Source organism: Crocodylus porosus, unplaced genomic scaffold, assembly GCF_001723895.1.
Source record: "Crocodylus porosus isolate Cpor-Errol unplaced genomic scaffold, CroPor_comp1, whole genome shotgun sequence".
NCBI lineage: Eukaryota > Metazoa > Chordata > Crocodylia > Crocodylidae > Crocodylus > Crocodylus porosus.
Genome location: NW_017728935.1, coordinates 5,259,788 through 5,286,636, shown reverse-complemented (window position 1 = coordinate 5,286,636; position 26,849 = coordinate 5,259,788). Strand labels below are relative to the sequence as shown.

Here is a 26,849-nt window from a genome sequence, read left to right as displayed (position 1 = left end):
GCTCTGGGCCCAGGGGCTGGACTCCACAACTTCCTGTGGTCCCTTCCAGCCCCGCTTTCCCTGAGTCCGTCCCTCAGACCTCTCTCCCCACAGCTGCAGGGCTGGATCAGCTCTACTGACCCCAGTGGGATCAGCCGGCTGGAGCCCTTAGCCAGCCCACGCCGCTGCATCAGAGCGGGGAAGGGGGGTCCTGACTTAGGAACCGCACACTGGTGCACAGCCAGCCAGACGGGAGGCGGATGGGGTGACTCAGGGTCATGCTGGCTGGTGTACACGGTACTGGTTACATCGCCCAAGTGAGTCACTCTGGGAGCCCGCATACCCTCTGGAGCTGGGCCAGCGTCTAACAGCCACCGTGGCTCCAGGACATGGTGTTGTTAGAGATCAGAGACTTTCAGGCATCTTGCCCCCCCATGCCACACGCGCACACCCATCCCCTCCACACACACACACAAATCCCCCCCAACCATTCCCTTCCCCTCTCTTATCCCAGGGTCCTTGCCTTCTTGGATGCTCCCTGCTGGGCCTAGAGCCATCCCCCGACTTTCTCCCCCACCTCTTTATTATTGCCGTATTTACAGGAGTGCTGTGAGGCTCTGTTCAAGGTCAGACCGTCCCTGGGGCCTCAAACGTCTCATGTTCAGGATGGAGTCGAAGGCTGGGAGGACAAGAGAGACTCAGAGATATACAGCAAATTGTCCAGGCTCGTGCCACCAGCAAGCAGGCACAGCACTCAGGCTTCCTGGCTCCCAGGCCACTGCTCTATCCACTGATTTCCCCATCTTTGCTCTCGAGTTCCACAGTCCCATCATCTCCTGTCCTATCCGAGAAAAACAGGGCTGGGGAAAAAAAAACACAGGAAGGCATCCAGTCCCGTCCCTGGTTTTAAGGTATCTAAACCATCCCAGGCAAGTGTTGGTATAACCTGGTCCAGTGACAGATTCCCAGCCCTGTAGGTTACCTCTTCCAGCACTCAACCATCCCGGAGTCGAACATGCTTCCTACTATCCAACCTCAGCCCGCCCAGGCTGCAGTTTCAGCCCATTAGATCTTGTCCTGTCCCGTGTGGACGCAAGAGAACAATTGATTGCCATTCTTTTTCTAACAACCCAGTTGCATTTGCAGACTGTTATCAAATCCCTCTGTCTCGCCTTCATTCATTATTATTTTACTCATCTGCTCACAGTGCCTAGAAAGGCCGGGTCCCCACTGCGCTGTACACACTCAGAAAGAAAAGAGAGGGCGCCTGCCCTGAACAGCTTACTAGTCTAGGGTCAGAGGCAACAGAGATGGGAGTAAAAGCCAAGTCTAAATTAAGCTGCAGCTAGTTCAGGCTCCCTGAGGTTTCAGGAAATAGCCCCCTCCATTTGCAAACAGTTTATATCACCCTGAAATATTTTTAATCACCATCACCTCCTTAAGGTCATGAAGATTTAATGAGAGACATGACTTTTCCCCATGGAAAGCAGAAGACATCAAGTCCACTGGGTCCCCCCCTGGCCAGCTTCTCAAAAGGCCCCTCTGGGAGCACCCGCAATTATAGGCTGAGGGTTGTACAAAGGTGCCTTTGAGCCGAGCAGGGGAGGAGAAGGGAGGTTTTTCCTTGCCTGCCAGTCGGTTTGGGCCACCCTTGGGCAGGCAGCGTGTTGTGTTTGTACACAAGTCAGCTGTGGCTATGCTAGTCCCCGGGGACAGATCCTTTCAGCACATCCTTCGGAAAGGTAAAGAACGTGCGACCAGCAAAGGGAAACAAAAGACTGGCAGCAGATGGAAAAAGCTCACCCCGTGAACCCTTCCAGACAAGCACACGACACCGTCCCGCAGCCAGCAGCTACTGCAGATGGAGCGGACAGATCTGATCTCCAGCAGGTATGGACAGTCGCTTGAGCGCCTGGGAAACTGCCTGGAGATCTGCCAACCTGGGATTTCTTCTTCCTTACCGCACCCACGACACAGCGAGCAAAGTACAGGGAATACGTCTGTAGTGCCAGGCCTGGGATCGACCACGTGTGAGCATTTCCTGGCAAATTCAGTGCTAGGTCTTCTAAAATACCCCTCTTATTCCTATGCCAGTAATTGCTGGTCTGTCGGCTCCTTCAGGCAGGGGAGGGGGCCTGCTTTGCCAGGTACGAAGCACCTGCCACATCCACGGCTGTTACAGAGATAGCACTGGGCCAACCCATTCGCTCAGTGCCCGGAGCGGGCATGGGCTGGGGGTAGGGAGTCCTGGAGCAGCTTTTGCTCCATTTCAACAGAGGCGCAATTCAAAAAGCATCCAGCTACGTTAACCCAGAACCAGCCCTGCTTTGCGCTTCCTGCTTCTAACGAAAAGGGGTCATTTCCCAAACCGCCCCAGCCAGGCCTAAGCCTACACCTTTTAAAAGCAGCAGCTCTGTCTAGCAGGAAAGAACAGCCCCGCAGCGGTGTGATGAAGCATCAGCATCTTCCTGTCCCCGCAGGGGGTGTGTTGGGTTCCTTCTTCCCCTCTGAGGAGTCTCCTGGCATAGAGGAGATCTCCACTTCCTTCCTCCCTGCAAAACAGGGAAATGAGTCTGTTCCCTGGCCTGGTCCCTGTGCTGCTCTGCCGAAGGCAGCAGCACCATCTGCCGGGGAAAGGGAGCCGTGCCTCTGCACCCCGTGGGAAGAGAAAAGGTCTAGGCCACTGCCGCAGCGCTGAGCCCACGGACAGCAAAGGAGAAGGGAAAGGCGGCGCAGATCCCCAACCCCATAATGCACGTGCTAACACCCCCCGTTTGCTTTTAGCCACTCACAGCAAAAGGGACCCCATTGCATCGCACGCAGGGCTGTGCTGAGAACTGGGTCTCGTGACACGGATGGTCCCTGCTCCAGTTGTTGCTTTCTGGGGACGACCAGGTCCTTTCCCTGCGGCAAGCCCGGTACAGCCCAGCCTCCGAGCCTACACACGGCAGCTGTTTCCCCTGCAAGATCAACCCCCGCTCTTTTTACTGCTATTTTTATCATTTTATTTTTTTTAAATTAAGCAGGGAAGGGGCACCGGCAGTGCCAAGTCTGACACGTGTCGCTCTCATCCTCCTGCTCCTTTGTGCTAGGATTTGGGGCTCACTGCCTGCTGTTGCTTCTGCAGCTCCAGAATCCGGATCAGAACCAGGCATGCAATCCCCAGGAAAAGCAGCCAGATGAAAACCCAGTAGTACTGGGGCAGACAGATCCACAGCCTGCAAAGCTCCTTCCTGGACCCCCTGGACCTGTCAAGAAGAAAGTTAAGAGATTCATCGACTGAAATAGAGCAGCTGTCTTGATCCTCCTTCCTGGAGCAAAATACCCAGAGACTGGAAAGGGCACAGAAAAGGAGCTAGTTTCTGCATGGCATTTAAACTGACCCCGCCAGCCTCCCTCTCCTCATGTTCAAAGTAACACCTAAACTCAATGTAAATGAGAGATGCCGATGAAAAGAAAGCTTTCCTGTCCCCTCTGGTTCCCTCTAGCATCTCACAGCAGGCTGCCTACAGTGCTTTACAGCAGATGATAACAGACCCGTTATATAGATGGGCAAACTGAGGCAGAGCCAGGCAAAGAACCCAGAAGTCTTTGCTCCATCTCCCCCTGCTTCCATAGCTGTATGCACTGCCTCCCGGAGCTGAAACAGAGCCCAAGCTCTGACAGAGCTTCCTGCCTCCCTGGTCAATGCATCACCAGGAGTGTACCCAGCTCTTGGGTCCCTGTCCCGAGGAGCTTTACACTATGCCAGAGAGATGCAAGACCTGGGATAATGTGATCACTTTTATTAGCCCAACTAAACAGTTGGAAAAAGAGTCTTTTGCAAGCTTGCGGGCACACAGACCATTCTTCAGGCACCGGGAGGCTCTGCTGCTGCTCTGTGTCCTCCAAGGAACAGCAGTGTCCCAATGCCTGAAGAAGGGTGTTTGTGCCTGAAAGCCTGCAAAGAACCTTTTCCCAACTATTTAGTTGGTCTAATAAAAGAGATCACATCTGCCCAAAGAAGCTTGCCTGCCTGTGTCCTAAGACCAACACGGCTACAACCAACAACCCTGTAGATCTGGGATAAGGCGTGTAAGAGCCTGGGGAGGCGATGGACGCTGCAGGGTTCAGTGAAGCAAAGGCAGCCAGATGTGCACCAGCTCCATCTCTCCCATGGGTGCTGTTGGCTACAGAAACGAGCACGCCAGAGCCACACACAGGCTAGCCTTGACCTGGCCACTGGACAACTGGATTCTCCGGCTTCCAAGGGATACCACGTTCCCTTCCTCAGCACGTGCTGCTGTGTGACTAGCCACCAGCAGCTGCGCCCCTGCCCAGAGGTGGATGCCTATGAGGGATGACGGAAGGGACTGGAGCGCACGTCACCCACGAAGGCTCTGGGCCCCAACACAGCCCAGGGTCCCATGCGAGGACGAGGCCGTTAGCTCACGTCAGACTGAGCTGCTCCAGCTCCTCGCTCTCCTCGCTCAGCCCCCCGCTGTCCGACTCCTTGCTGGGCTCCTGCTTCATGCTCTTGCCGGCACTTCTCCTTCTCCGCAGCTCGGGCTCGCTCCTGGGGAGGAAGACGCAGCAGGGGCTAGTCAACAGCAGTGCCCCCTGCCCCAAGCACCCTGTCTGATACGGGGAAAACTGCACCTGCCCCAGCTGGCCCCGGGGGTGGAGCCCAGCAGAGCACTCAGTACATCCTTACCCTTCGGCACAGGGGGCTGCTGCCCCCTGAGGCTGAGCACTGCCCATGCCCTCCAGGCTTTGGTGCAAGGAGCTGGAGGGGCTGACGTGCAGGATGAAGCACTCGTCGGTGGAGTCCTCCTGGAGGCAGCAGCGTTGCCTGCACAGCAGAAAGGAAGCAGTCATGCCCCGAGCTGATGTGCCTCTGCCTGCCTTCCCCACGGCGGAGCAGCGGGGTCCATCCTTTCCATCTCCCCGGGGCTCTGTGGGAGGGTCACGGTACCTCTCTGCACTCAGGGTGCTCTCCCCTGCCGGCTTCCCTGCCTCATCCTTGGGTGCTTGCCCGTTTTCTTGGCTTTGAACGTGCTGCAGACAAAACCGAGGGAGGGCATGAGTGAAACAAAAGAGCAGGAGAGAAACCTGGTGCCCAGAGCGCTGTGTGCGCATGGAGCAGAGCCCAGGAACCAGCGTGGGGGCTGTACCCGCCGTGCCCCTGTGCCATGCGCCTGTGACCGGACTCCTTACCAGCAGCTGCTTGGGGATGACGGCAATGCTGACTCTTCGGCGAGCCGACACCTGGGGCACAAAGGAGGGCACCTGGTGAGAGCAAAGCCCCTCTCCCCACTGCCCCCAGAGGGGTTTAGCGTTTCACTCCCTGCCCATAGTCTGTGAGGGCCCTGCCATCCTCCTGCCCTGCCTTTCGCCCCTCACCGCCGTAGCATGGGGCGGGATGCTGCTCACACCAGTGCCATGGGGGTGGAAGAGCCTTCCCTGGGCTCTAGACGGGGCATTAACAGGATTTTCTGGTCAAAGCTCTCTCCCTACTGGAGAGGAGATGAAGACCGAGGCCTGAAAGTCCCTGCTGCTTCACCCCCGCAGCGGCCCATGTGCCGGGAATCTCGGATTTCACCAGGGCCCTGTGACAGCCCCGCTTGGACCCCCCGATGGGCCTGCCCCGGTGCCTGCCAGCTCCCCCACCCCGCCCCTACCTTGTGGGCCGCAGGGGAATCGCTGCTGTATTCGAACTGACACTAAAGAGCAGCCTCCTCTGGGGCCAAGTCCCTCTGCCTCTTGCGCCCTGACCCTGCAATGCAGAGGACCCGCCTGAGGTCTATGGTCTAGCGAGGCTTGGTGGGTGCAGGGTTGGGCTAGACACCTGGGGAAGGGGCCGGCTCTCCCTCACCTGCTGGAACGTCCTCATCAGGGGATGCCTCAGCCTCTGCTCTGCATCATCTGAGGGAACAAGGAGAGGGGATTGCTCTATGTAGGGACTGACTTCTCACACCCAGAGCAACCAGCCCCTTGCTGCCCCCCACCCCATCCAGCCCAGCCTGCTGCTTTGTTCCCCGGGCTGCACAGCCCTTCCCCGAGCCCTGCCCTCACTGTGCACATCAGAGGCTCGGCATAGCTGGAGCAGAGGACAAGACCAGGCTGGCGTCCCATAAGCCCAGTTGCTTTGGCCATCATAGCACAGGTATCTAGTGAAGAAAATGGCAGCTCAGCTGGGAAACCCCTAAGGTCGTGGTATGGGGAGCAGGACCAAAGACCCACAGAGGCATGTCTATGCCTCAAGGCAGGCATCCTGGGGTGCACGCACCGCTCTCTGCATTCCCAGCTATGCCCGTGCTGCATCACCAGCACGTGTGGGCAGAGCAAGTCTGCTCCGAAATTTCCCCATGGCGTTTATGCCCTGACTGCAGCCCCCTCGCAGCCATACCCTTGGAGTCACTGGTTGGGGACAAGGACAAGCAAATCCCCTGGACTCTAACGCGTCTCCAGGGCTGGAGCCAGCTCACAGGCCTCGCACACCGTTCAGGGCCCTGCCCCAGGCTTCCCGGCGATGGAGCCGGGGCAGGATCCAGCCGTGGCGACTCCCGACCCTGCTCTCTGACCACCGCACCTGCTGAGTGCCAGGCCCCATCCACATCTCCGCACCCCCGGCTGCTGCGCCCACCTCACCCCTGGTCTCGGCCAGCTGCCGGTTGCGGGAGTTCTGCTGGATCAGCCGCTTCATCTCCTCCAGCTCCGCGTGCTCCCGCAAGTGATGCCTCTTCAGGTTCTCCACGTGCTGCACCATCACGTCCGTCGCCCGGCTCATCCGCGCCTCCTGCCACAGAGAAAATGCATGTGTGTGTGGGGGGGGGGTCACGCTGAAGGCACAGGCCGGGCTCCCCTCTGTCCTACTCAGGTGCTTACACTGTGCCCACCATGGTGTGAGGCATCCACCACTCGCCATGGCTAATGGCACCAGGAGCAGACCCTTTTGAAGCAAGCAGCCCAGCCCAAAGGGGCTCTGATCAAACAATCCAAAGACCTCCAGAAAGTGCTCGCTCCCCCTCCTCTCACACATGGGATAAGACATCCCCGAGCCCAAGCCTGTCACTTCACCCGACACGTACGCCCCTGGGTGCATTTGTACTTAGAAGACTTGAGCATCTCCATGGGGCAGGTTAACCAGGCCCAGGAGTAAGTGGCAGGAATACAAGGGTCCAGGTGGCAGCAGGGACAGGGGACAGGAGGGAAGCTAGCTAGACAGAGGAGAGGAGTGGCGGGGACACCACTAGTCAACAGGGAGCTGTATCTGCTGCTAGGAGTCTTGGTGGACCGGCATGCTGGCTGGTGAGGACAGGGGTCCGGGGAGCCCACCAAAGCAATGGGTCTTCTCAGGCTGCGGCATTGTCCCCCAGCAGCATAGTATATTGGGTGGAGAAAGGGATGGGAGAGACCCATCAGGCCTCAAACTACTCCTCCAAGGCAAAGTAGCGCTGGTTCCCACCCGATGGGGTTTCCACCACCTGCCACAGGGCAGCAGCCCCCTCCCACCCTGAGTGCCCCCACACAGGGGTCTGTGCCCGTATGGACCAACCTGATGGACGGCTCCAAGCTTCTCTGCCGCACCCATGGCCCGCTCGATGGCCCCCGCCAGCACCGTCAGGCTGAGCTGCAACTGCTCCACCACCTCCTTGCGCTTGGGGTCTAGACACGAGAGGCCCAGCTTCTGCGGGGAGGGGGCGGGAGGCCCAGCATTACCTCCACTTAACCCAATCCCCTGGGGTCGCTGCTCCATGCTCCCCCACCAGTGCCCTCAACAGGACCGTAATGGACCCAGAACTAGGAAGAGTTCAGCCAAGGAGATGCCCTGGGTGGCGTAAGAAGCACTAGCCAGCCAGACGCTGCCACTCGCTTGGCAATGATGGATGAGGCCAGGTGAAAAGCCTATCCCAGAGGAGAGCCAGTCTGGGCAGGGGCAGGATAGGGTCCCTTGTTTCGCACAGGCCACTGAAATGCCAGTGAAAGGGGTGGTGCTGGGGTGCTGCCCGCCTGGCTGGATTCAGACCAACAGCCTAGAGTCAAACGCCCCGGGCGTCCAGCACCAGAACCACAAGCGAGGCAGCTCCCACCCAGGAGGCAACTCCCAGGGTGCCAGGACACGGCTGCAGTTGTAGGCAAAGAGGAATGAGCCAGAGCACACAGAGACAGGGAAGCCTTACCACGGCCAAGGGCATCTGTCCCACTAACTCTGGCAGTACTTCATCGTGCCCATGCCCATTCCCTACTCGGGAGACAGGCCTGAAGGGCTGGGATCTAAAACCCAACCTCAGCCCCTGCTTTCAGCAGGAAGCCAGGCCAGCGACAGGGCTCTGGATGCCCCACAGAGCAGGCTGTGCCCTGGGGACCCTCCTCTGGGCCAGCCCTACCAACCTGCACGGCCGCCCGGCACTCCTCCAGCTCCTGCTGGATGTTCTCCTCCGCCACGTCCCGCGCCCGCTCCTCCACCTGCACCCGCCGGCGCAGCGTGAACATGTCGCAGCGGAAAGCTAAGGCCAAGTGCGCAAATGCTGCCTGCAAAGGGAAAGGCCAGACGGGGTCACTGCAGCCCCCCAAGGACACCTGGAAAAAAGCACCTGGCAGGGACACCAGTCACAAGGCACAGACGATGCCACTCCCAGCTCTGCCCAACCGGTTCCGTGGCTGTCCCAGCAACTCGGGGTGGCGGGGATGGAGAGAGATATCGGGCCTTGCAGAGCTTCCCTGGGTCAGTATTGCTTTCATCCCTGCCCCGTGCTCTTACCGAGGGGGCTTGCCCACCTACAGGCAATGGTAAGCAGGGGGAGCCACCCCTGTCCTGTACATGTCTGACTTGGGGCCCACACTAGTCTCACACTGGTTTAGTTCCTGATCTACACCCGGTGAAACGAGCAGACTTGGGCCCTTCCTTCGTTGCCATGCCCCCTCGCCGGACCCCAGCCCAAGGGGCAACAGCAGAAGGCTTTGGGGCTCCAGCCCAGGCAGCTGGGTCCCTGGCGGCTGCTGGAAGGAAGTGGGATAGGGAAGAGGGGGAGATAAAGGCCTCACCAACTAAATCAAGGCACTCCAGGTGAGTTAGCCGCTAAACACTGGTTGCCCTATCAGAGGGTTCGGTGCCCCGCATCTGCGGGCACCAGGAGTCGGCCAGACAGGCCTCCTCCTCAACAGATGCCCAGCAGATGCCGACTGGCAAGCAAAACCCCTGTGTCAGCCCCGGGGCCTGGGAAGCCCATTATTACTATTACGAGGGCTCTCATCTCCTGCTGATTTAATGACGCCTTTTGCAAGCCTCCAAGCACTCCGCAGAATGAGCAAGCGCTGCATCACACGCCCAGAGGAATCACTTTGCTGTGCAGGGGATGCCCCTGGTTCCTAGGAGGGGACGCAAGGGATGTGCGCATGCAACAGAAACTGCCGGGGCGCAGGGGAGTCAGCAGGGGGTCATGACAAGGGGGAGGACAGTTCTTGCTGAAAGCACAAGGCCAGGAGTTTGGACTTCCTGCTCTGCCGCTGATTCGCAGGAGGACAACGGGCAGGTTATTTCACCACGCTGTGCCTCATTTTCCCCACTGGTCACATACCCTTGGTGTCTCGGCTGTGGCTGCAGTTTGGGGACCCAGACACCTGTCCCTGCGACCCTGTGCTGCACAACAGAAACCCCGCTCAGCCAGGAACTCAAGCCACTTTCAGAGGGTAACAACTAACTGTGGGAAGTGACCACCTGGAGGAGAAAGCCCCTGTCCTTCCGTGCCTACACCCTGGATAACTGCCCCAGGTGGCACACAGACAGCACCTGAGCTGGTGCAGACCCAGCTGGAGGTGTCACGAGAGGACTCTGGGTTAGCCCATCTGCTGCAGGACTCCAGTATCACCCTCCACAGATCTGAGCACCACACTACAGAGGGGGCAGCGGCCAGATGCATTTTGCCTCGGGCACCAAGTACACCTTGCAGCACTGGTGTCTGAAGCCTGTGCACGGATTTTTCCAGGGGAAGGAGGAAGGAGACACGAATCCATGAGTCCCTCTCACCACAAGCTGCTGGAAGGATAGGATGAGGGCAGTGCTCACCTCCACGTCCTGCTCAGTCAAAGCCACTCTGCAAAGGAAGAACACGGGCAGGTGTAAGCAAGGGAGGCAATGCAGAGCACGGGGCAGAGCCAAGTGCCCGACCGCAGCCAATTCCCAAGGGCTCGGCGATGGCACCGAGGGCTCTCCAGGCAGCTCTAGCAGTCGGTGCCAATGGTGGGGGGCGCTGTGAGAGGCAACAACACCCATCCGCTGGGAGCCAGAGAGAGCCAAACTCATCTCTCTCAGGCCCCAAGCAGCCCTGAAATGGGGGCATCTTTCAGTCACTGCCAGGACAGGGCCTGTCTCCTTCTGCTGTGGGATATAAGCAGTGGGGGTATGAGGCCCCGGAGCTGGATCTGAACCAGCAATGGAGGGTGAGGGGCTCTGTAACCCCTGACCTCCTCAGCTACTCCCCCGAGGCACCTGCCCTGGCTCCACGCACGGTCCAGCCCTCTGTCACCTTTGCTGAGCACCGTTTAAATCTCCAAGCTCCTTGATCAAGCAGCAGTGTCTAATCCCTGCACTTTGGTAGGAGGAGAAGGGGGGTCAGGCCACGGCCGGAGACCCTACCTGTGCAGGCCCAGTCTCTCCAGCACAGACAGCTCTGTCGCAGAGGTCACCAGCAGGTCCTCAGCCGGGTCAGGATCTGGGGAAAAAGGGCGATCATTCATCCGGAGAGACAAGAGGGGAGATGGACAGAGGGGATCAGACACCTCCCAGCTGCCTCCGTGGAGGCAGATGTCTTCTCTCTAACACTAAAGGCCACAGTGGGGAGGGCACTAGCATGGGAACCTGGGAAAGTTGGGTCCAGTTCCTTCTGCTGCTGCCCCCTCTCTGTGTGACAGCAGGCAAGTCACTTCAGGCCTCGCTTCCCAAGCTGTAAGATGTCCTTTCTACCTCCCAGGGGACAAACACACTGACCACTGTGAGCTATGTTACTTCAGTGACACGGGCATAAAAGCACCCAAGCTAGACGGGGTGGGGGCGTTGTACCGGGTGTATGGCACAGGCCAGTGGAGAAGGGCCCATCTACTTGTATCATGAGGCCGGGTCACAGAGCCCCCAAGGGAAATCACTCTGGACCTAGAAAAATAATGTTCTGCTGTGCCAGTCCTACCCTGGCCTAGACTAGGCGAGTCCAGCTGTGCCTGCAGAGGCCTGGCTCCTGACTAGGGAGCCCTCTTGAAACAGCATTGGGTCCTGCCCCACCAGTGTTGCTGACTTAGGGGCAGGGTGGGCACCAGTGAACTGGCAGGCCCCAGAGACAGACGCAACAGAGATGCTGAGGAGACCAACCCACAAGGAAGTGACTCAAGACCCAAGCCCTATCTCTTGGTTGAAAGCACCATCAGTGCTCGGGGGTACAACTGGGTCATGTGAGAAACCTCAAAGGCTTCCCCAGAAACACCAACTGGGGGCTTAAGGCACCTGGGCCCCAAGAGGCATCGTGAAACACCCTCCTGCTCATGGAGAAGGCAGTGGGGCGGGTGAGAGGAGATGGGCTTGAGAGCGTGGTCTTCTCCCCCATGGGACCTTTAAGTGGACCGATGCCCCCGCCTCAAAGGCGGCAGGTTGGGTTGGCTGGAAGGGCAGGGTCACAGCCCCATTCTACCCGAGGGGACGTCAGTCTGCCCCTTTGATCCAGAGCACAAGGCAAGAAGCTGCTTCCAGCAGCCTGAAAAGCTGGGGATACCGCCCCCACACACTGCTGCTCTTCCTCTGCCCTGCAGAGAGGAAGGGAGATGGAAGGGAGAAAGAAGATGAAGCAGGGGCGGAAGGAGAAAATAGAAGAACGAGGAGAAGACAGACAGGTGGAGGGGAGCAGGGAGCAGAAAGAAGAGATGGAGCAAGAGGCAGGAGGCCAGGGAGCGGTGTGGATGGCAGCTCCATAGCCTGAGACTCACTCACCAACCTTCATCGCTCTCCCCACTGTCCCCGACCTGCGGCGCCAGCTCCCTTCTGCCAGCCCCATCCACCTGGCCTCGCACCTGGGGGCGCACAGGACACGACAGCAGAGGAAAATGGGTCTTAGCAGCGTGGGGCAGGGCAAACACCCCCCACCCCCACCAGGACAATGAAGAATGCAGCCCCTGGCCCCACGCTTGCAGGGCTGGCTGCGAGAAGGCAAAGTTGGGGCAGTGGGGTGGGGGGCAGGAGACCTGACAGCGGGGTGCTCCTTCCTATCCGAGGGAATTAAGCTAAGAACCTATCCGAGAGAGCACATCAATGGGGGAGAAGCAGAGGATGCACCGGTAGGTAAAGTCCCTCCCGATGCTACAGCTGCCCCCCTCATCCCCCCCATCTCACCTCACTGTTCTCCAGGCTCTGCCCCCTCATGGCCACAACCCTTCCAGAGTAGCCCTGCAAGTTGCTCGACAGCCCTAGAGAGAAGGCAGAAGAAAGGCCCGTTGGAGCTTGGAGCAGTTCCTTTTGGTCTGTAATGAGTTAAAGGGGGAACATGAGCAGCATCTTTCCTGCTAAACCCAATGCCAAAAGCCAGCAGGGATCCGCATAAACCTCTGGACGGCGTGGGCACCAAACACGGAGGGAAAGCCATCTCCTCCAGCAATAGCTGCTAATGCACTCTGGGTCCTTGGAGGTCAAGGCGGCATGAGAAATCTAACATTTGTGCATTGATTATTACAAGACAGAGAGTGAGTGGATGTGCTAAGCCCAGCCCAGCCCAGCATGGGCCACATCAGTAGATACTGGTTGGGTACCACACAGCCCAGATTGCACCAGGTCATGCACCTGCCACAGCACAAGGAAAAGACCCTCTCCCAAAATCAGGTCCTCCAGTACGTCCCCTGCTGGTGAGGGGAGCACAGGCTGAGCCTCAGGGAAGACTCATGGAAGCGCCAGCTGCTGCGCAGGGCTCAACGGTTGCACGGCAGTGCCTGCAGCTGGCAGGGGGAGGCAGACACCAGCCTGTGCGCCCACTGCAGACGAAGCAAAGAGGACCTTACTGATGAGGAGAGAAGTGAAGGGATGCAGCCTGCTGTCCTGCTTCTGAGGGTAGACTTCCTACTGAGACACAGCAAAGGGGGCACTGGGAACGGTTTCTCACCCAGCAACGACTCCCAGTTCCTCTGCTCTGTGCAGTGCGTGGGGAGGCCCGGATGTCCATCTGGGTTAAACACCCAGCTTGCCAAGACTAGCATCCAGCCGGGCAACGGCTGAGCCTCTGGCTTCCCAGCGGGGAGGGGGAAGGCAGGCACATGCTTGGCAGAACAAGGGGGCACTACACAGCTCACCCTATCTCCCTTTGCCCCCACCCTACCGCCATCCTCTCAGCCCCACAGCTGCTCCATTACCTGAGTTGGGAGATGCCATGAGTCTGGCCAGCTCTACCTGCTGCTGCTTCAGTTGCTGCTTGCTGAAAGGAAGGAGAGGAGCCCAGGTTAAGGAACAAGAAACTCCTCTGAAGAGACCAGCCTGTAACGAGCCAGCGACAGCACAGCCCCACAGCCACCCTTTGCAGGGCCTGACCCACAGACCAAGGCCCAGGACCAGAAGCACCCCCATGATAACCTTATCCTGCACCGCGAGCCCACGCGCCGCTCGGGGACGCTTCCAGGCTCCACTGCCTCTTCTCCACTGGCCCCAGCACCCCTCTGCAGCCTGCGCCTCCACTGCCACTCACCTGGCATGTGCTAAGCCGCCCTTACCCTTTCGATGCCACCCTTTTATCCCTGCCGGACCGGGCGGGAGCCAGCTGATGCTGCAGAGTCCTTGCTTATGACCTCTCCCTTCCTGGGAAGCTGGGCACCGAGGTGCTCTCCAAAGCCATTTCCAAAAAGGAATGAGTCACCGGCCCACGGCGATGTTTGTATTCATTACATTTCACCCAGCTGCCAAATGGACCTTGCATCCCCTGGCAGCAGGAGCGCCAGCCTCCTCTGGGCAGGCATGAAAACAACCCGCTGGCGATGGAGCAAGAGTGCCACCTGACGGGGATCCTGCCTCACGGCAAGCAGCTCGCCCCGGGCTGTTTCTGCGCGTCTTCTGGTTTCCTAAACATCCAAGTCCTCCTTGGCTGGGGGGGTTGGCGAAGAAGAGCCCGAGGGGGTTCCTAACAACCCGAGTGACAGCCCTGCTCAGCCGAATAAAGACTGAGGTGTCAATACACTGGAGGTCAAAGTCTCGCACGCGCACAGCGCCGAGATGAACACAGCGCCTCTTGGAAAGCTGCCGACATGGTATAATAGGCAGCATCCACAAGGGAATCCTACACGAACCGCACTTACCACCCTAGGCATTTCCCAGCCATCCCTTGCAGTCAGCGAGAGGGGGCCACAGCTGCGAGAGGGCTGTTGGGGACAGGACGGTAGCAGGGGGACACCTGGGCAAAGCGCTACAACTTGAGCCATCAGTATTGTCTACGGGTCAGAGCAGGAAGCATGAATCTTGATCTCCACCTCCCTTTCTTGCAAGTCAGCATCAGCCCATTTTAAACCATACTATCTATAGCCCTCCCCTCGTCCCCTTGCTTTGGTCATTCATAATAAACATCAGTCTGGTAGGCTCAGGCAATCAAGCTACAGTGCCCTGAGCCACTGTTTCTGCCGTTACCCTATAATAATCCTCAAGTGTTTGCCAAGGGGCATGCTGCCTTGAGCTTTCCTTTTCCCTGCTTGCTTTCCGGTCCTCCCAGCTCACTATAAGCTCAACCAGTCTTAGAGGACACATCCGATAGCACACCACCACACAGTATAAGCCTTCTTTGAGTATTGTTGAGTTATTACAGAGCAGTTCAGACGCAGAGCTGCCACACGGGACTCCCCACTCCCTCACTGGGTGACCTGGGGCAAGACATACCTGTGCCTCAGTTCCCCTCTCTACAAGGCTGCTGTCTCCCTTGGCTGGTGCTTGGAAGTCTATGGACACAGGCACCTCCGCCATAGCCCCATGCTTGCCAGAGGGAGAACGCCTCTCCGGTGTTATATTTTTAAAGCTGTTTCTCACCCAGCAACGACTCCCAGTTCCTCTGCTCTGTGCAGAGGCGTCCACAGGGAAGGTGGCAGCGAGGGTGGTTTTATTTGGGAGGCTGCTGCTTTGCTGGCTTGTTTCAAGCAGTTTCAAAAGAAAGAAAACGTGGAATTTATTGCAAAGGCAGAGGGGAGGGAGACTGCGAGGAGGCAGAGCTGACAGCAGCTCCCCTACGGCACAGCCCCCATCTCAGTATCCCTTTTTCTAACTCCTGCACTGAAATCACCCGCCAGCCTCCTGCCGGGACGATTCAGTAGAGATCTTCTGGCTGTCATGGACTATTTGGGCTCCTTTAAACCATGGCTGCCGTTAGCCACTTACTTGCTATGTGCCTCAGTTTCCCCACTGATACACTGGGGGTGATGGTAGCAGTCTGTCAGAGGGGTGGTACCTATTAACTAAAGAATGGCGGGGGAATGCTCTGGGCTTACCTGATGGGAGGCACTGCATGTGTCCCAAGTCACTGCTACTATGCCTGCTTTTGTCACTCCACCGTAACAATAATACAGGTCTGGTCATGGTTAAGTGACGGATCTGATTCTCATCAATAGGCTTCCCCTCCCCCCCCGTCCATCACACATGCAGCAGGACAAGCTCCCAACACACCACTCTGCCCGCGTGTTTGAACCTTTGGCTGGGAGGTGAGCTCAGTCTCCTTTCGGCTGAGACTGCAACAACGGGAGGAAGGAGTCAGAGTTTGAATCAGAACTTCCTAGACCTTAAATGCTGCAGGCTGCAAGTGAGAACAGGGGGAACAACCCTGGTCCGTCCCAGTTCACTTTCCCTGTGACATAAGCCTGGGCAAAACAGCTACGGTCTGGGCAAGTAAATGGCAGTTCTTATGCCTTTTCGAGTGTCTAGTGCAGTGGTGGGCTTGGCAGTGAAACATGTCCCTTCTCAGCACCGAGACCCACCAGCCTGACCGTCCACCACCCAACTTTGCGTTTCTGCTTGGATTTGAACTATCGGTGCAGACCTCTCTGCTGCCGCACCCCACTGCCAGCTCCCTGAGCAACCCAGCTGCCCTCTAGGATTTTACCTGCAAACCAGCTCTTGCCTCCAGCAGTGTCTGTCAGAGCCAATGATAGATGCCTACAGCCACTGAAGCTGTTGACTCAGCACTTTCCCTTCCCTGCCTAGATACAGGGGAAAATGAAGCACAGGACTCCAGGCTAAGCCTCGCTGACCAGGAGCTATCCAACGGCGTTGGCAGTAAATTCTGCACCGAGAAGGAGGTGTAACTTCCATAAGCAATGGCCTAGATCAGCAATTTTCAACCTTCTTTTCATCTGGAAATTTTGAATGGAGGTGTGGATAGTGGATAATCACATACTTTTGATTAGTCATCTTAGTCATCTTTCGCGGATCCCTTAGACATGGTCTGCAGACCCCCCAAGGGTCCGTGGACCACAGGTTGAAAACCACTGGCCTAGATATCATCGGGATGGGCACACAAAAGGCATGGTCAATGCATGTGTCTGAACATGGACAGATAAGCAGGGTGATAAACAGATACTCGGAGCAGCGGGCAGTTGGGCGGATAGAAAGAGATGTCATGTACAGGGACAGATAACGCACGGATATGGGTAGATGAGCAAGTGTAAAGGCAAAGAGGTAGCAAGGCTACGTGGCAAGGACAGTGCTCATCTGTGTTGGCTGGAAGGGAACCAACAGCCCTTCTGGGACTGTAATATTATCAATATTGTTAATAACATGCCACTGCAGCCATGTCAGCGGCCCACTGAAGTGGCTCCACTTCTGCATCTGCTGGCTTTTTAAAATAACTAAGTCAGTGTGATGGGCATCGCACTGCTGGGGAAGGGAGAGATGATCTCCGAGGGGGGCACAGGACCATTGGCAGAAGCACTGGCCGAGAAGGTGGATGCCCTGTGATCAGAGAGGGGCGAGTTGTGAAAAGTGTGAGATTAGATGAAACTAGAATAAAAATAGGGTGATAAACAGCTGGCAGAATATGAGCTGGTACGAACACACTCACTGCAAAGGAAAAATCTCATCTCTCCGGGCTATCAGAGTTCTTTTACTGTATCAAAAGGGCAGCTGGAGGAGAGTTTATTTAAGATTTGGAGAGGCCTTTGACAAGGTGTGACAGGGTAGAGTCCCTCTGAAGACGTAGAAAGGTCTGTTTGGCAATGAGGAGCAGGCAGGGGGGATCAGACCCCTGGCTGGATTCCCAGCTGGGAGCATCTCAAAAGAGCCCTGGCTGAGAAAGAAGGGGAAGATGAAAGAGATTGTTGCTCCTGAAAGAAGCTGAAGAACTGAAAGGACAAGGGTATTTTCTTTCAATCTCCCCCACTAAATGTAGCGGGCAGAGTCGTTTTGCGTCAAAGGAGCACTCCAAATAAAAGACCTGTCAGCTGACCCCTGAAAGATGGGTGGCTGTGACCTGCGCTGGCAGGAGGCACAACCGGCTCACACAAGGACCGGCACAAAAAAGCTGTTAAGGAAATGTAGTGATAAGACGAGAGGCAAAACACGCTCAGGAAGGAAGAGAGCCATTAGGGTTAACTGCTCAGGGCAAGAGGTTACCATGGGGGGTGCTCAGGATTATATAATAGTCCTGAGCCCCGCATGGTAACCTCTTGCCCTGAGCAGTTAACCCTAACACAATGATCTGGAAAAAAGGGATGAGCAGACATGCAGCAAAGTTTGCTGAGGGCACAGAGTGGTTTTGACCAGTGAGTCCCAACCTTTTTTGTACCGGGACCCATTTGTAAACATCAGTGGGCAGTCCCGACCAGTGCCCCTCGCTCCTGACCCACCGCCCCCTTGTGTGAGGGGTGGTGGGGCACAGGCCCCCCCAAGCAGTCTCTTGCAGGCTGGAACTTTGCAAGCCTGCAAGGGAAAAGCCATGGTTTCCCCCAGTTTTCTCCTTCAAAGAGGAATCCACTTTTAAAAAGTCTGTTCACAACCCTTTTGATATATTCTTGCGACCCACTTTTGGGTCACGACCCACAGGTTGAGCAATGCTGGTTCAGATGAAGCAAAACCCAGCGAGGAGCATAAAGAACCCGCAGAGAAGCCTAACTGAGCTTACCGAACGGGCACCACAAGGGCAAGTGATGTTCAGAGTTGATAAATGCAAAACAATGCACAACAAAGGGAAAAGTTCAAGCTACCCAGAAGCCTTGCAGAGCACTGAGTTGACAGGGTTGATTTAGGGAAGGGACCTGGGTGTCCCTGTAGACATCACCACTGTAGTTTTCTGCTCAGTGTGAAGCTACCGTCAAAAAGCAACGGTGCCCAAGTAACAGGACAGAGACTGTTATACAGCTTTGTATAAATCAGTGATGCACAGTCACATGGAGTGCAGGATGTGGGACTGGTCACCCCTTATCCAGAAAGGATCTTGGGGGACAAGAGGGTGTCAGAGAAATGATCAAGGGCCTAGAAAAGCCCTCACAGCAAGAGGTACTGAAAAGCCTGGGCTGATCCTTTAGAAAGCAAAAAAAAAAAAAGAAAGAGAAGGCAATAAAATCTTAGAGAATAACAAATGAGCTGGTGAAGGTAGACTGAGGCCTCTCTCTTTCATAACGAGAACCAACGGGAGTTTAAAGGCAGAAACTTCAAAACAAATGACAAGAAAGATTTCCATACAAGGTGCAGACGGGCTGTGGAGCTCCTTGTCACAGGAAGTTATGGGGGCCCAGAATTAGATAGGATTCAAAGAGGGACCGGGCACTTATATCGGTGACGAGATTATCCCCGTCAAATAGCTCACACTAGGAAAATGTTAGCGGGGTCGTTACACCTCAGCAAGCCACTCTCCAGTAATTAGGGAGATTCCCCTTGGGGGCAGATTATCCTCTCTCCTGCCTCCTGCAGGTCCCTTGTACCTGTGTCCAAAGCATCTGGGGCTGGCCACTGTCAAGTCCAAGATGCAGAACCAGGTGAGCCTGGGGCGCAGTCCGCTGTGACCGTGCCAGGGAGCAGAACGAAACCCAAAGAGGGAACTGGGGGCGAGTGCTGGCACAGGGACAGGGAGCCAAGGCAGCTGCAATAGGGAGCAAAACCAAGTGCAAACTATTGGGTCTCTTCTCTCCCCCCTCACCCCTTTGTGATATGGCTCCTACGCTGCCCCGCAAACCCCAAGCCACTCTCGGATGGCAGCTGACCTACTCAGCGTTGATGTGGACACAGGGATCAAGCACAGGCGTTTCCCCCCTCCTTACCTGGGTGGCATGAGCTGAAGGCAGCAGGCTCCCAGCCCCTCTTCCGCTGGTGGCACTTGTGGAGGAAGGAGAGAGACGCTGGCTTGCAATCTCACGCAGATTCACAGGCATTTAGGGCAGGAAGCTCCATTCGTTACAGATCTGGACACTCTCAAGCATGAAGTAAACCCCTGGGCAAGGGCAGCCAGGATCTGAGCTGCACAGTCCCGTCCACCCACCTGCCCAGCATATCTTCAAAATCACACTAAGCCCATGGCAAAGGCGGTACCTGCACGGGGCTCTCTCTCAGGTCTGAGAGTAGGTGTCAGATATGGCTTCTGTCCCTGCAATCACCTCGAATACACATCCCAAGCCCCTTGACACCAGCCAAAAAGGGTCCTATTGACTTTGGTTTACTCTGGATTGGACCTTGGCATGAAATGCAGATGCTCTGCCTCTAACCGGTGGGGCCTGTCCTCCTCATCACCCAACAGGACCCATGAGCCCCTTACATTAGGATCAGACAATATCTAGCTGCTGGAAGAATCCTGGCTGGGCCTTGGGTTATTCAATCCTGACGGATGCCTTTGCAGTCAGAGCAGATCAAGGCAAGGAAGCATGGACTCAGAAGGATGCCCGAGGACAAGTAAGAAGATACAGGCCCCGTATTTATCAGATTACACTTGGCATCATTTCCTTTGTAACGAGGTTATACCTTTGTTAACGGTGCTGTGGATCATCATAGAAAGCCACTTGCTTGTCTTCACAAAGAGCACCGAGGGCCAGGGACAGGAATTAGTATTTAGGTGCTAGTCAATTATTAAGTCTCTTGGTGCCTCCTGCAAATTTGGGCTAATGATTCTGTCCTGTCTGTAAAGCAATTTCCTCTACAGATGAAAACTGGTAGATAAGAGCCATGCACAGTTATAATTATTCATTAAGGCCCCTCTTAAAACCTTACCATGCGAATGATCCTGCTAATGGCAAACAGGACCAAAGCTAAGAAGAGCTTTCATACAGAAGAGAGGTAAGCATGTATATGACTGTGTTGTATTCTAGGTCAAGGACCTGCTTGATTTGTGAGTGTTGTAGCTCTCCAAGCATGCTGCCAGTGCTAAAATAAACACACGCACGATATCCCTGGTATAAAGTAGATAGGTTTCCTTAAATAGTACATCCAATTTCACAATGATTTAAAGAGCAAAAAGGGCCCAACATATAACAGCAGGCCTAGTAAAACGTAAGGGATGATGCACAGCAACTTTCACATAAGCCATATGCATTCAGGACTGTTAGGAGTTATAATCAAAGAATAAAACAGTCAATCGGGTGGAGATGGAGGGAAGCAGAGATCAAAGCAAGGCGGAGAGAGGGACAGATGAGACTTGGAACGAGGTGAGAGTGAGCAGGGCAGAGGCGTTGCTGATTGTAGCCGTGTTTGTCTGAGGACATAGGCAGACAAGGGTCTTTGGGCAGACGTGATCTCTTTTATTAGACTAAGTAGTTGGAAAAATCGTTCTTTGCCAGCTTTCGGGCACCAACACCCTACTTCGGGCATCGGGAGAGTCTGTTGGTGTTACGTGTTCTCCAGGGTGGAATAGAAGCCAACATGCAAGATGCAGGTCTGTGAAAATGCAGATGCAGGGCAGAGGTGGATACTTCAGATAGCAAGAACTGGCTTATCACTTGAAGGACAGAGCTGCCTGTGCAAAATTCCTCACGGCTGCTAACATCAGCTTAGGTTCAGCAGCATTAGCAACACAATGGGTCCCAGCAAGGGCTGAGCCACCAGCCTCTGAGACTCCACCGTCCTAATCATGTCCTCAGCTGAAGTCCAGCACAAGATGGCTTCGTGACCGGATTGGAAAAGGGATGAATTCCCTTACTCCTCCCATAGGAGCTGGTCCTGACCAGATCCTAAATGCTGCCAGCCAGTTCTAGACCGAGGATCCCAAAGCAGTCCTCGGGGACAAAGGTGAGCCGGCACTGGCAGCGGTGAAGAGCGCAGCAAAGCCCCCCTAGTGCAGAGAAGACCAGGGAACGCTTTGGTTCTAGCTGTGTGAGAAGGCTGGCAAGTGTGGCTGGGCACCTTGAACACAGGAGAGAGGAAAGCAAAGCTCATGGGATCAAACGTGATGCTCAGAAACGCATCCGTGACCAATTCCTCTTCTTCTGGATTATTTGCAATGACAGAGCATCTAGGGCGCCGCTGTGCTTGGCTGTGTACAAGCACAGGACAAACAGATATCCTGGGCCTGAAGCGCTTGCGAGCTCAGCGGAAATAGCAAGAATACATCGTTCTTGTGATATTTTAAATGAGTAGCGCTTGCAAAGGAAATTTCTACTGTGAGTCCCATTTTAGAGATAAGAAAACTGAGGCACAAGATGCAAGTAACAGCTTGGTTAAAAAGGCCATGCAGGTATTTATCAATTAAATGACCCAGCTGAATGCCTCGATGGGTATTTACCCATGTGATCTTGCCATAAACATCAACCGACAGCTCTTGGTGGGGGCAGAGGGATGCGCCTGCCAGGACCCTGGCAGTCCAGGCTGTCAAGGGCTTGTCCATGGACCCAGAAGGAGAGCTCAAGAAAGAGGAGAAGGACAAGGAGCATTGCAGGGGGACAGCAGGCCTCTCCCTGGAGCTCATGGGGCACCGTACAGCCCTGGAGGCGAGAGAGAAATATAGAGAGGTGCCAATGCCACAGCCGGGCAGAACTCCCCTCCAGGAAAGAGGAGCCAGCACCCGAAACAGAGCAAGCAGGCAGGGCTAATCCTTGCCAGAGAGGGTGATTGTTGTTGCCTCGGGGATTCAGGGCTTTCCCACGGCTGGAAACAAGCCCATAGACCTCTATCCGAACCCAGGAGCAGGCAGAGAACCGAGGCCAGCAGCAGAGTCTGCAGCAGCCGGAAGGGAAAGCGAGGCCAGAATCGTTTCCCCCTCTGCCCGAGCACCTGCCACAGGCTGTGGGTGTCACTACCCCCATCGGGGCTGAACATGGGGCCTTTAGCAGCACCTCGACTGCCAGCAGCAGGCAGGACCCAGGCCCCCCTCGGGGGGCTTACACAGGGCCTCTCCATCCAGGCCGGTGACGCTCTGGACAGAGACTAGAAGGTCGCTTACGGAGATGCCGACGGAAGCGTGGGCCAAAGCCCTGCAACCATCAGCACCCCCGCACCCCTGCGAGACTGGACCTTTGACCCCAGCCCGGATGCCTTCTGCATCGCAAACGCCGCCTAACACCCAGGCCTCGCTCCCCACCCCACGCTCCCAGCTCCGATCCCTGCCCTGCGCAGCGAGCTCCATGCAGGTCTACACGATGCTCTGCCCACCACGGTCTCCTCTTTGTGCTGGGGCAGACCTGCACGGAGCAGGGAGCGGAGCTGCCCTGCCCCAGTCCCCCCAGAGGCTTGGGAAAGGAGCAAGAACATTCCTCAGAGCCCTCTCGACCCCTGCCCCCATGGTCCCGGGTATCAGGGTCTCAGGCTCCAGGGTCCCGCAGACTTGCCGGCTCCTCCATGCGCAATGGTGGCAGGCTTCGGCCAGGCTCCTCTGGGGCGCGTGCCAGCTGTGCTGGCATGGGCTGCGCCCCGCCGCAGACTCTAGCACCCTTGGTATGATGAGGCCTCCTCACCCACCAGCTTCGGCAAACTTGGGGAGAGGGGGCAGGGCCAGGCCATGAGATGGAGGGGGACCGGGGGTCCCATTGAGCACCACACCTGGCTGCCCAATCTCTCGAGCAGACGCGTGCGCCCCTGCTCTGAAGCCGGGACAACCTGGAGGTGCAAGGCCAGCCCTGGGGGCACGGCAGAGATGCCAACTACCTGCTGCACCCCACACACAACCCCCCGCCCCAGGCAGCCCTCAGCAAGGAGTACGCAGCCCAGCCTGCCCCCGCCCCGCTTACCTCTGAGCAGGAATGAGGGTGCGCCGGGCTGCGCTCCCACGGCTTCAGGGGCAGGAGCGGGGAGCCGGGGGGACGAGAGCTGCCTGCCGCAGCGCTATGCCCAGTGGGACATTCTTCTGCTCCCGAAGCATCTGTTTATGGCCGCTGCCTTCCCACAGCCTGGCTTTTCTCACACTTGTGTACACAAGCTCACGGAGAAGCTCAGCCCTCCCCCATCGAGCCTGTCTCGCGCAGCGAGCGCAAGCCAGGCCGGGGCTGGGGGAAAGGCTCGGGGGAAACGAACGGCAGCCCGGACCCATCCCGCAGAGGCTCGCCATACACTTTGCAGGCTTGAAAGAATTAAGCCGGACAATGTCTCAAGGAGGAAGACGGGTTACGACTTCCTTACAGCCAGGGAAACTGAGGCATGCCGAGGGGAAGCGGCTCGTCCGAGGTCACCGAGAGGGAACTCGGGTCTCCAGGCTCCCAGGTCTTTGCTTCTGCCCCGTAGGCCACCCCCGCCAGCCCTCCAGCACTGTGCTCTTGCCTCCGCTGCCCCCTGCACCAGTTTCCCAGGCTGCTCCCACCGAGCACCACCCAGGCGCAGGTCCGTGCCCTCTTCTACCCGTCCAGCACCAGCCTCTGACGCATAGCACGGCCTCCCCATTTCCTTCTCTAGCATCCACCTGCCGTTTCATTTGAAAGCACAGCTGGAAACTTTTCTTGTCCAGTCCTTCTAACCTCCCACAGCCCTGCAGGCCCTTGATACAGGGGAAGCGCGGCCTAGTGGCACGGGAACCGGGAGAGCTGGGTCGCCCTCCTAGATGTGACTAACTCGTCTTGCAACCTCAGGGACATCACTGCCCCTCCCTGAGCCGGCTCCCCTAATGGCCAACCTCCGATTCTTCCCATATTTGCATTGCAATTGCACTCCCAACCTCAGCAACGTTAAGGCCTCTTTGTGCCAGGTGCAAGATAAAGGCTGGGCTGCGACGGTCCGAGCGCTAAAGAGTTTCCAGCCTACGACAGACCCACAGGAGCCACGGGAAGGTGAATGACTAAGATGTTTTGAAACATGTGCAAAGATGATGCACTACCAGCAGGTGATGGAAAGGTCTGGACATCAGCAAAGAAATTATTTGCAGGGCAGCAGCTGCTCTTGGACGGTCTCCCGGCAGGCTTGCTTTCCCTGGAATGTGCTCGGCTGCTCCGGGCTGCTGGAGAAACCCCCTTGTTTATAAGCCTTGCTGCTGCCTCTTATAAACAGAGCATTTGTGCTGGTCCCAGCTCCCCCGCCCCTGCGCTGTGCTGCTAGCAGAGCGCCAGCCCTCACGCGGCCCCACTCCTAACAGCCCGACCTGCCCCCTGGCAGGAGAGGGCATGGACCCAGCCAGGAGAGGGAGGAAGCCTGCTCGCAACTCCCCAAACCTTGACATTTGTCTCACAAGGATCTTGTTAGTGCAAGTGCAGATGTTTATGCTGCAGCTGCTCCCTGGTGATCCCAGCCCCACTCACTCGACCGCCGAGAAGCAACGCAGCAGGACTACACTTTTCCCATCTTTTCCTGCAGCTGGTCCCAGCGCTAGTCCAGGTCTTCCCAGTACAAACAGCCTCTGCTCATGCCTCCTGCATAACCCACTTTCCCTGCAGCCTCAGCCCTCTTGCCAGTAAGGATAAGCAGCTGCCCCTGCTCCTCCTAAAACCTGCCCTACCTCCTGTTCCTACGACCCCTTTGGAGGTTGCAAAGCAGCTTTGTTCCCTTAATGAGATTACACGCAATCAGGCTAGGTCCTTAATGCATGAAGATGAGCAGCTCTTTCCCAGGCAGGAGGGAAACGTGGCTGGCTCCTTGGACACAACTGGCTCAAGACACTCTCATGTCGGCTACAAGCGAAGCAGCAGCCCCGAGAGCAGAAAGCACAGGTCACCCAAGTGCCAGGCAGATGAAGCCACCCAAGAAGAGCGGCCCTTGCCTCTGAAGTTCATTATTGACCTCACACGACTCTAAGCCTTTAGTGATGGCACTAGGCCAGATGGAGAGGTCCCTGGGTGGCAGGCAGGATGTCTGCAGAATCACATTGCTGTTTAAAGCTTTCAGACAGACATTGGCTCATGACCCCAACCTTGGATGGACCCCAACATCCAGATCCAGCCTTGCGTTACAGCCTCCCTCAAAGTTTTGCAGCAATCCAGGGTACGTGGAGACAGATTCCCCACCGCCCTCTATTCAATCTTGGAGCGATCATTCACTGCCTCCCTCCAACCCCTCCTCTCCACCCTCAGGTAAATCGGACCGGCTAGCAAAAGCTGGATGCCCTTAGAGAAAAGAATCCAGGAAAAGTTATTAAGGCCCCAGTCTTCCAAAGTCCTAACCTCATGCATTATAGTTTCGTAGAAGTAGGGTCAGAGGGGACCCGAGCAGATCGTCTGGTCTGACCCCCTGCCCTGGGCAGGAATGAACACAGGCCTCTTATGACCCCAGCTTGGTAGTTATCAAGCCTCCTTCTAAAGACCCCTTCGGGGGTCTTTAAAAGGGTGGGATTATGTCTTGCTATGAGATCATACATCAATCAACCAAGCGCTGATCACAGTTAGGACCCTCAGGTGCTACTGCGGTATAAATAATTAACCGCAACAATGCAGCAGTGTTTTGATTAAGGCTGATTCATTTCCATTGAAGCCTAATTAGTTAACACTTTGAGGTACTTGGCAGATGAGCAGAGGCATATCTAGACCCAAGTAGAGTCACCGTGGATGGACTGGGCCCTCAGGTGGATGTTGTATGAGGCCTGAGGAGTTTTGCCTCCTCCTCATGCTCCAGCCTTTTTTTATTGTAAGATTCTTCCCCTGCCCAGTATTCTCCCCGCTTCTTTTATTGTTGGTGTCTCGGGATCACCAGTTTGCCACAAGCCCACCCTACGCTTCAGAGCGCTACAGCTCCCACAGGCAGAGCAGGCAAGGCAGTCGCCTCGTCTCAGACTTCTGCAGAGGCAGAAAGGCAAAAGACGATGCTGGCATCGGGGCTGGCCTGGGCCGCGGGAGGGTTTCACATGGGCACCACCAGCGCAGGGTCACACAGGATGCAGGTCAGGGAGGTGCATCGTTCGAATCGCCGTCTTTGAACACCAATCAAAGCACGATCCGAGCATCCTCTGCCACAGACGCTCTGTGTGACCTTGGACAAATCACTCCGCCTCTGGGCCTTGTCCTTCCCATATGAGAAACCTCACCGCATGGTTATGATGAGGCTGCGTACACTGAAAAAGTGCTCGGGTCAGGAGGGTAGACTTGTGGTGGAGGAAGCTAGATCAAAGATGCCATTAATAAGCAGTAAAGCAGAGCAGCACAGAGCTCTGTAGAGCCCCCGGCATTAGTGCTTTTCCCCCGTACCTCGCCGAGTGCTCTTTCAAGCACTGCAAGTAGTCTCCCCAGATGACTTCTGCTGCCCTGGTTATACATGTTCAAAATCCAGATGAACTCTTTAATCCTGGAATCAAAGTTGTATAACCAACATGGGTTATGTAATTGCTCTCAGCACTTTCCAGAGGTCAGCCGGTATCATCACCTCCACATTCAAATGGGGAAACAGAAGCACAATGAAGATGAAAAGCAGCTTGTGGTCAATTAAATGAATCAAGAGTCTGCTAGTCTGGAACTGTAGGCACCGAACTGCTACAGACCCCCGAGAAATACCTTGCATTAGAAAAAGCTCACCTAACTCTATTCCAAGGAATAACGGCCACAAGTTGTTGGGGAGGAGGTTTAGATTAGACATC

At 56.2% G+C, this 26,849-nt stretch overlaps 1 protein-coding gene across 2 annotated transcripts; it reads right to left on the bottom strand.

Annotated features, from left to right (window-relative positions):
* Positions 1-2,977: 2,977 nt before the first annotated feature.
* On the bottom strand, positions 2,978-19,252 carry LOC109317836 (protein MRVI1-like). Of its 2 annotated transcripts, XM_019546765.1 has the most exons (15): positions 19,207-19,252; positions 13,342-13,403; positions 12,335-12,408; positions 11,940-12,003; positions 10,598-10,673; positions 10,028-10,055; positions 8,353-8,493; positions 7,517-7,648; positions 6,610-6,757; positions 5,834-5,883; positions 5,176-5,226; positions 4,934-5,016; positions 4,673-4,810; positions 4,412-4,534; positions 2,978-3,227 (listed from the first exon to the last, which is right to left on the bottom strand). In XM_019546765.1, exons 1-15 carry the CDS (start codon positions 19,215-19,217, stop codon positions 3,068-3,070), a joined length of 1,341 nt encoding a protein of 446 aa, XP_019402310.1. In that variant the 5' UTR covers positions 19,218-19,252; the 3' UTR covers positions 2,978-3,067. The 2 variants fall into 2 exon arrangements, with proteins under 2 accessions (XP_019402310.1, XP_019402311.1); XM_019546766.1 differs by lacking the exons at positions 12,335-12,408; positions 13,342-13,403; positions 19,207-19,252 and having other exon boundaries at positions 11,936-12,031.
* Positions 19,253-26,849: the final 7,597 nt, after the last annotated feature.

What these genes read in the sequence shown, in the direction of transcription:
- LOC109317836 (XM_019546765.1), bottom strand. An exon ending in TGACTGAGCAGGACGTGGAG is followed by an intron (nt 8,494 to 10,027) that starts GTGAGCACTGCC and finishes TTCCCTTTGCAG; the next exon opens with GCAGCATTTGCGCACTTGGC. An exon ending in CTGGAGCAGCTCAGTCTGAC is followed by an intron (nt 3,228 to 4,411) that starts GTGAGCTAACGG and finishes TCTTCTTGACAG; the next exon opens with GTCCAGGGGGTCCAGGAAGG.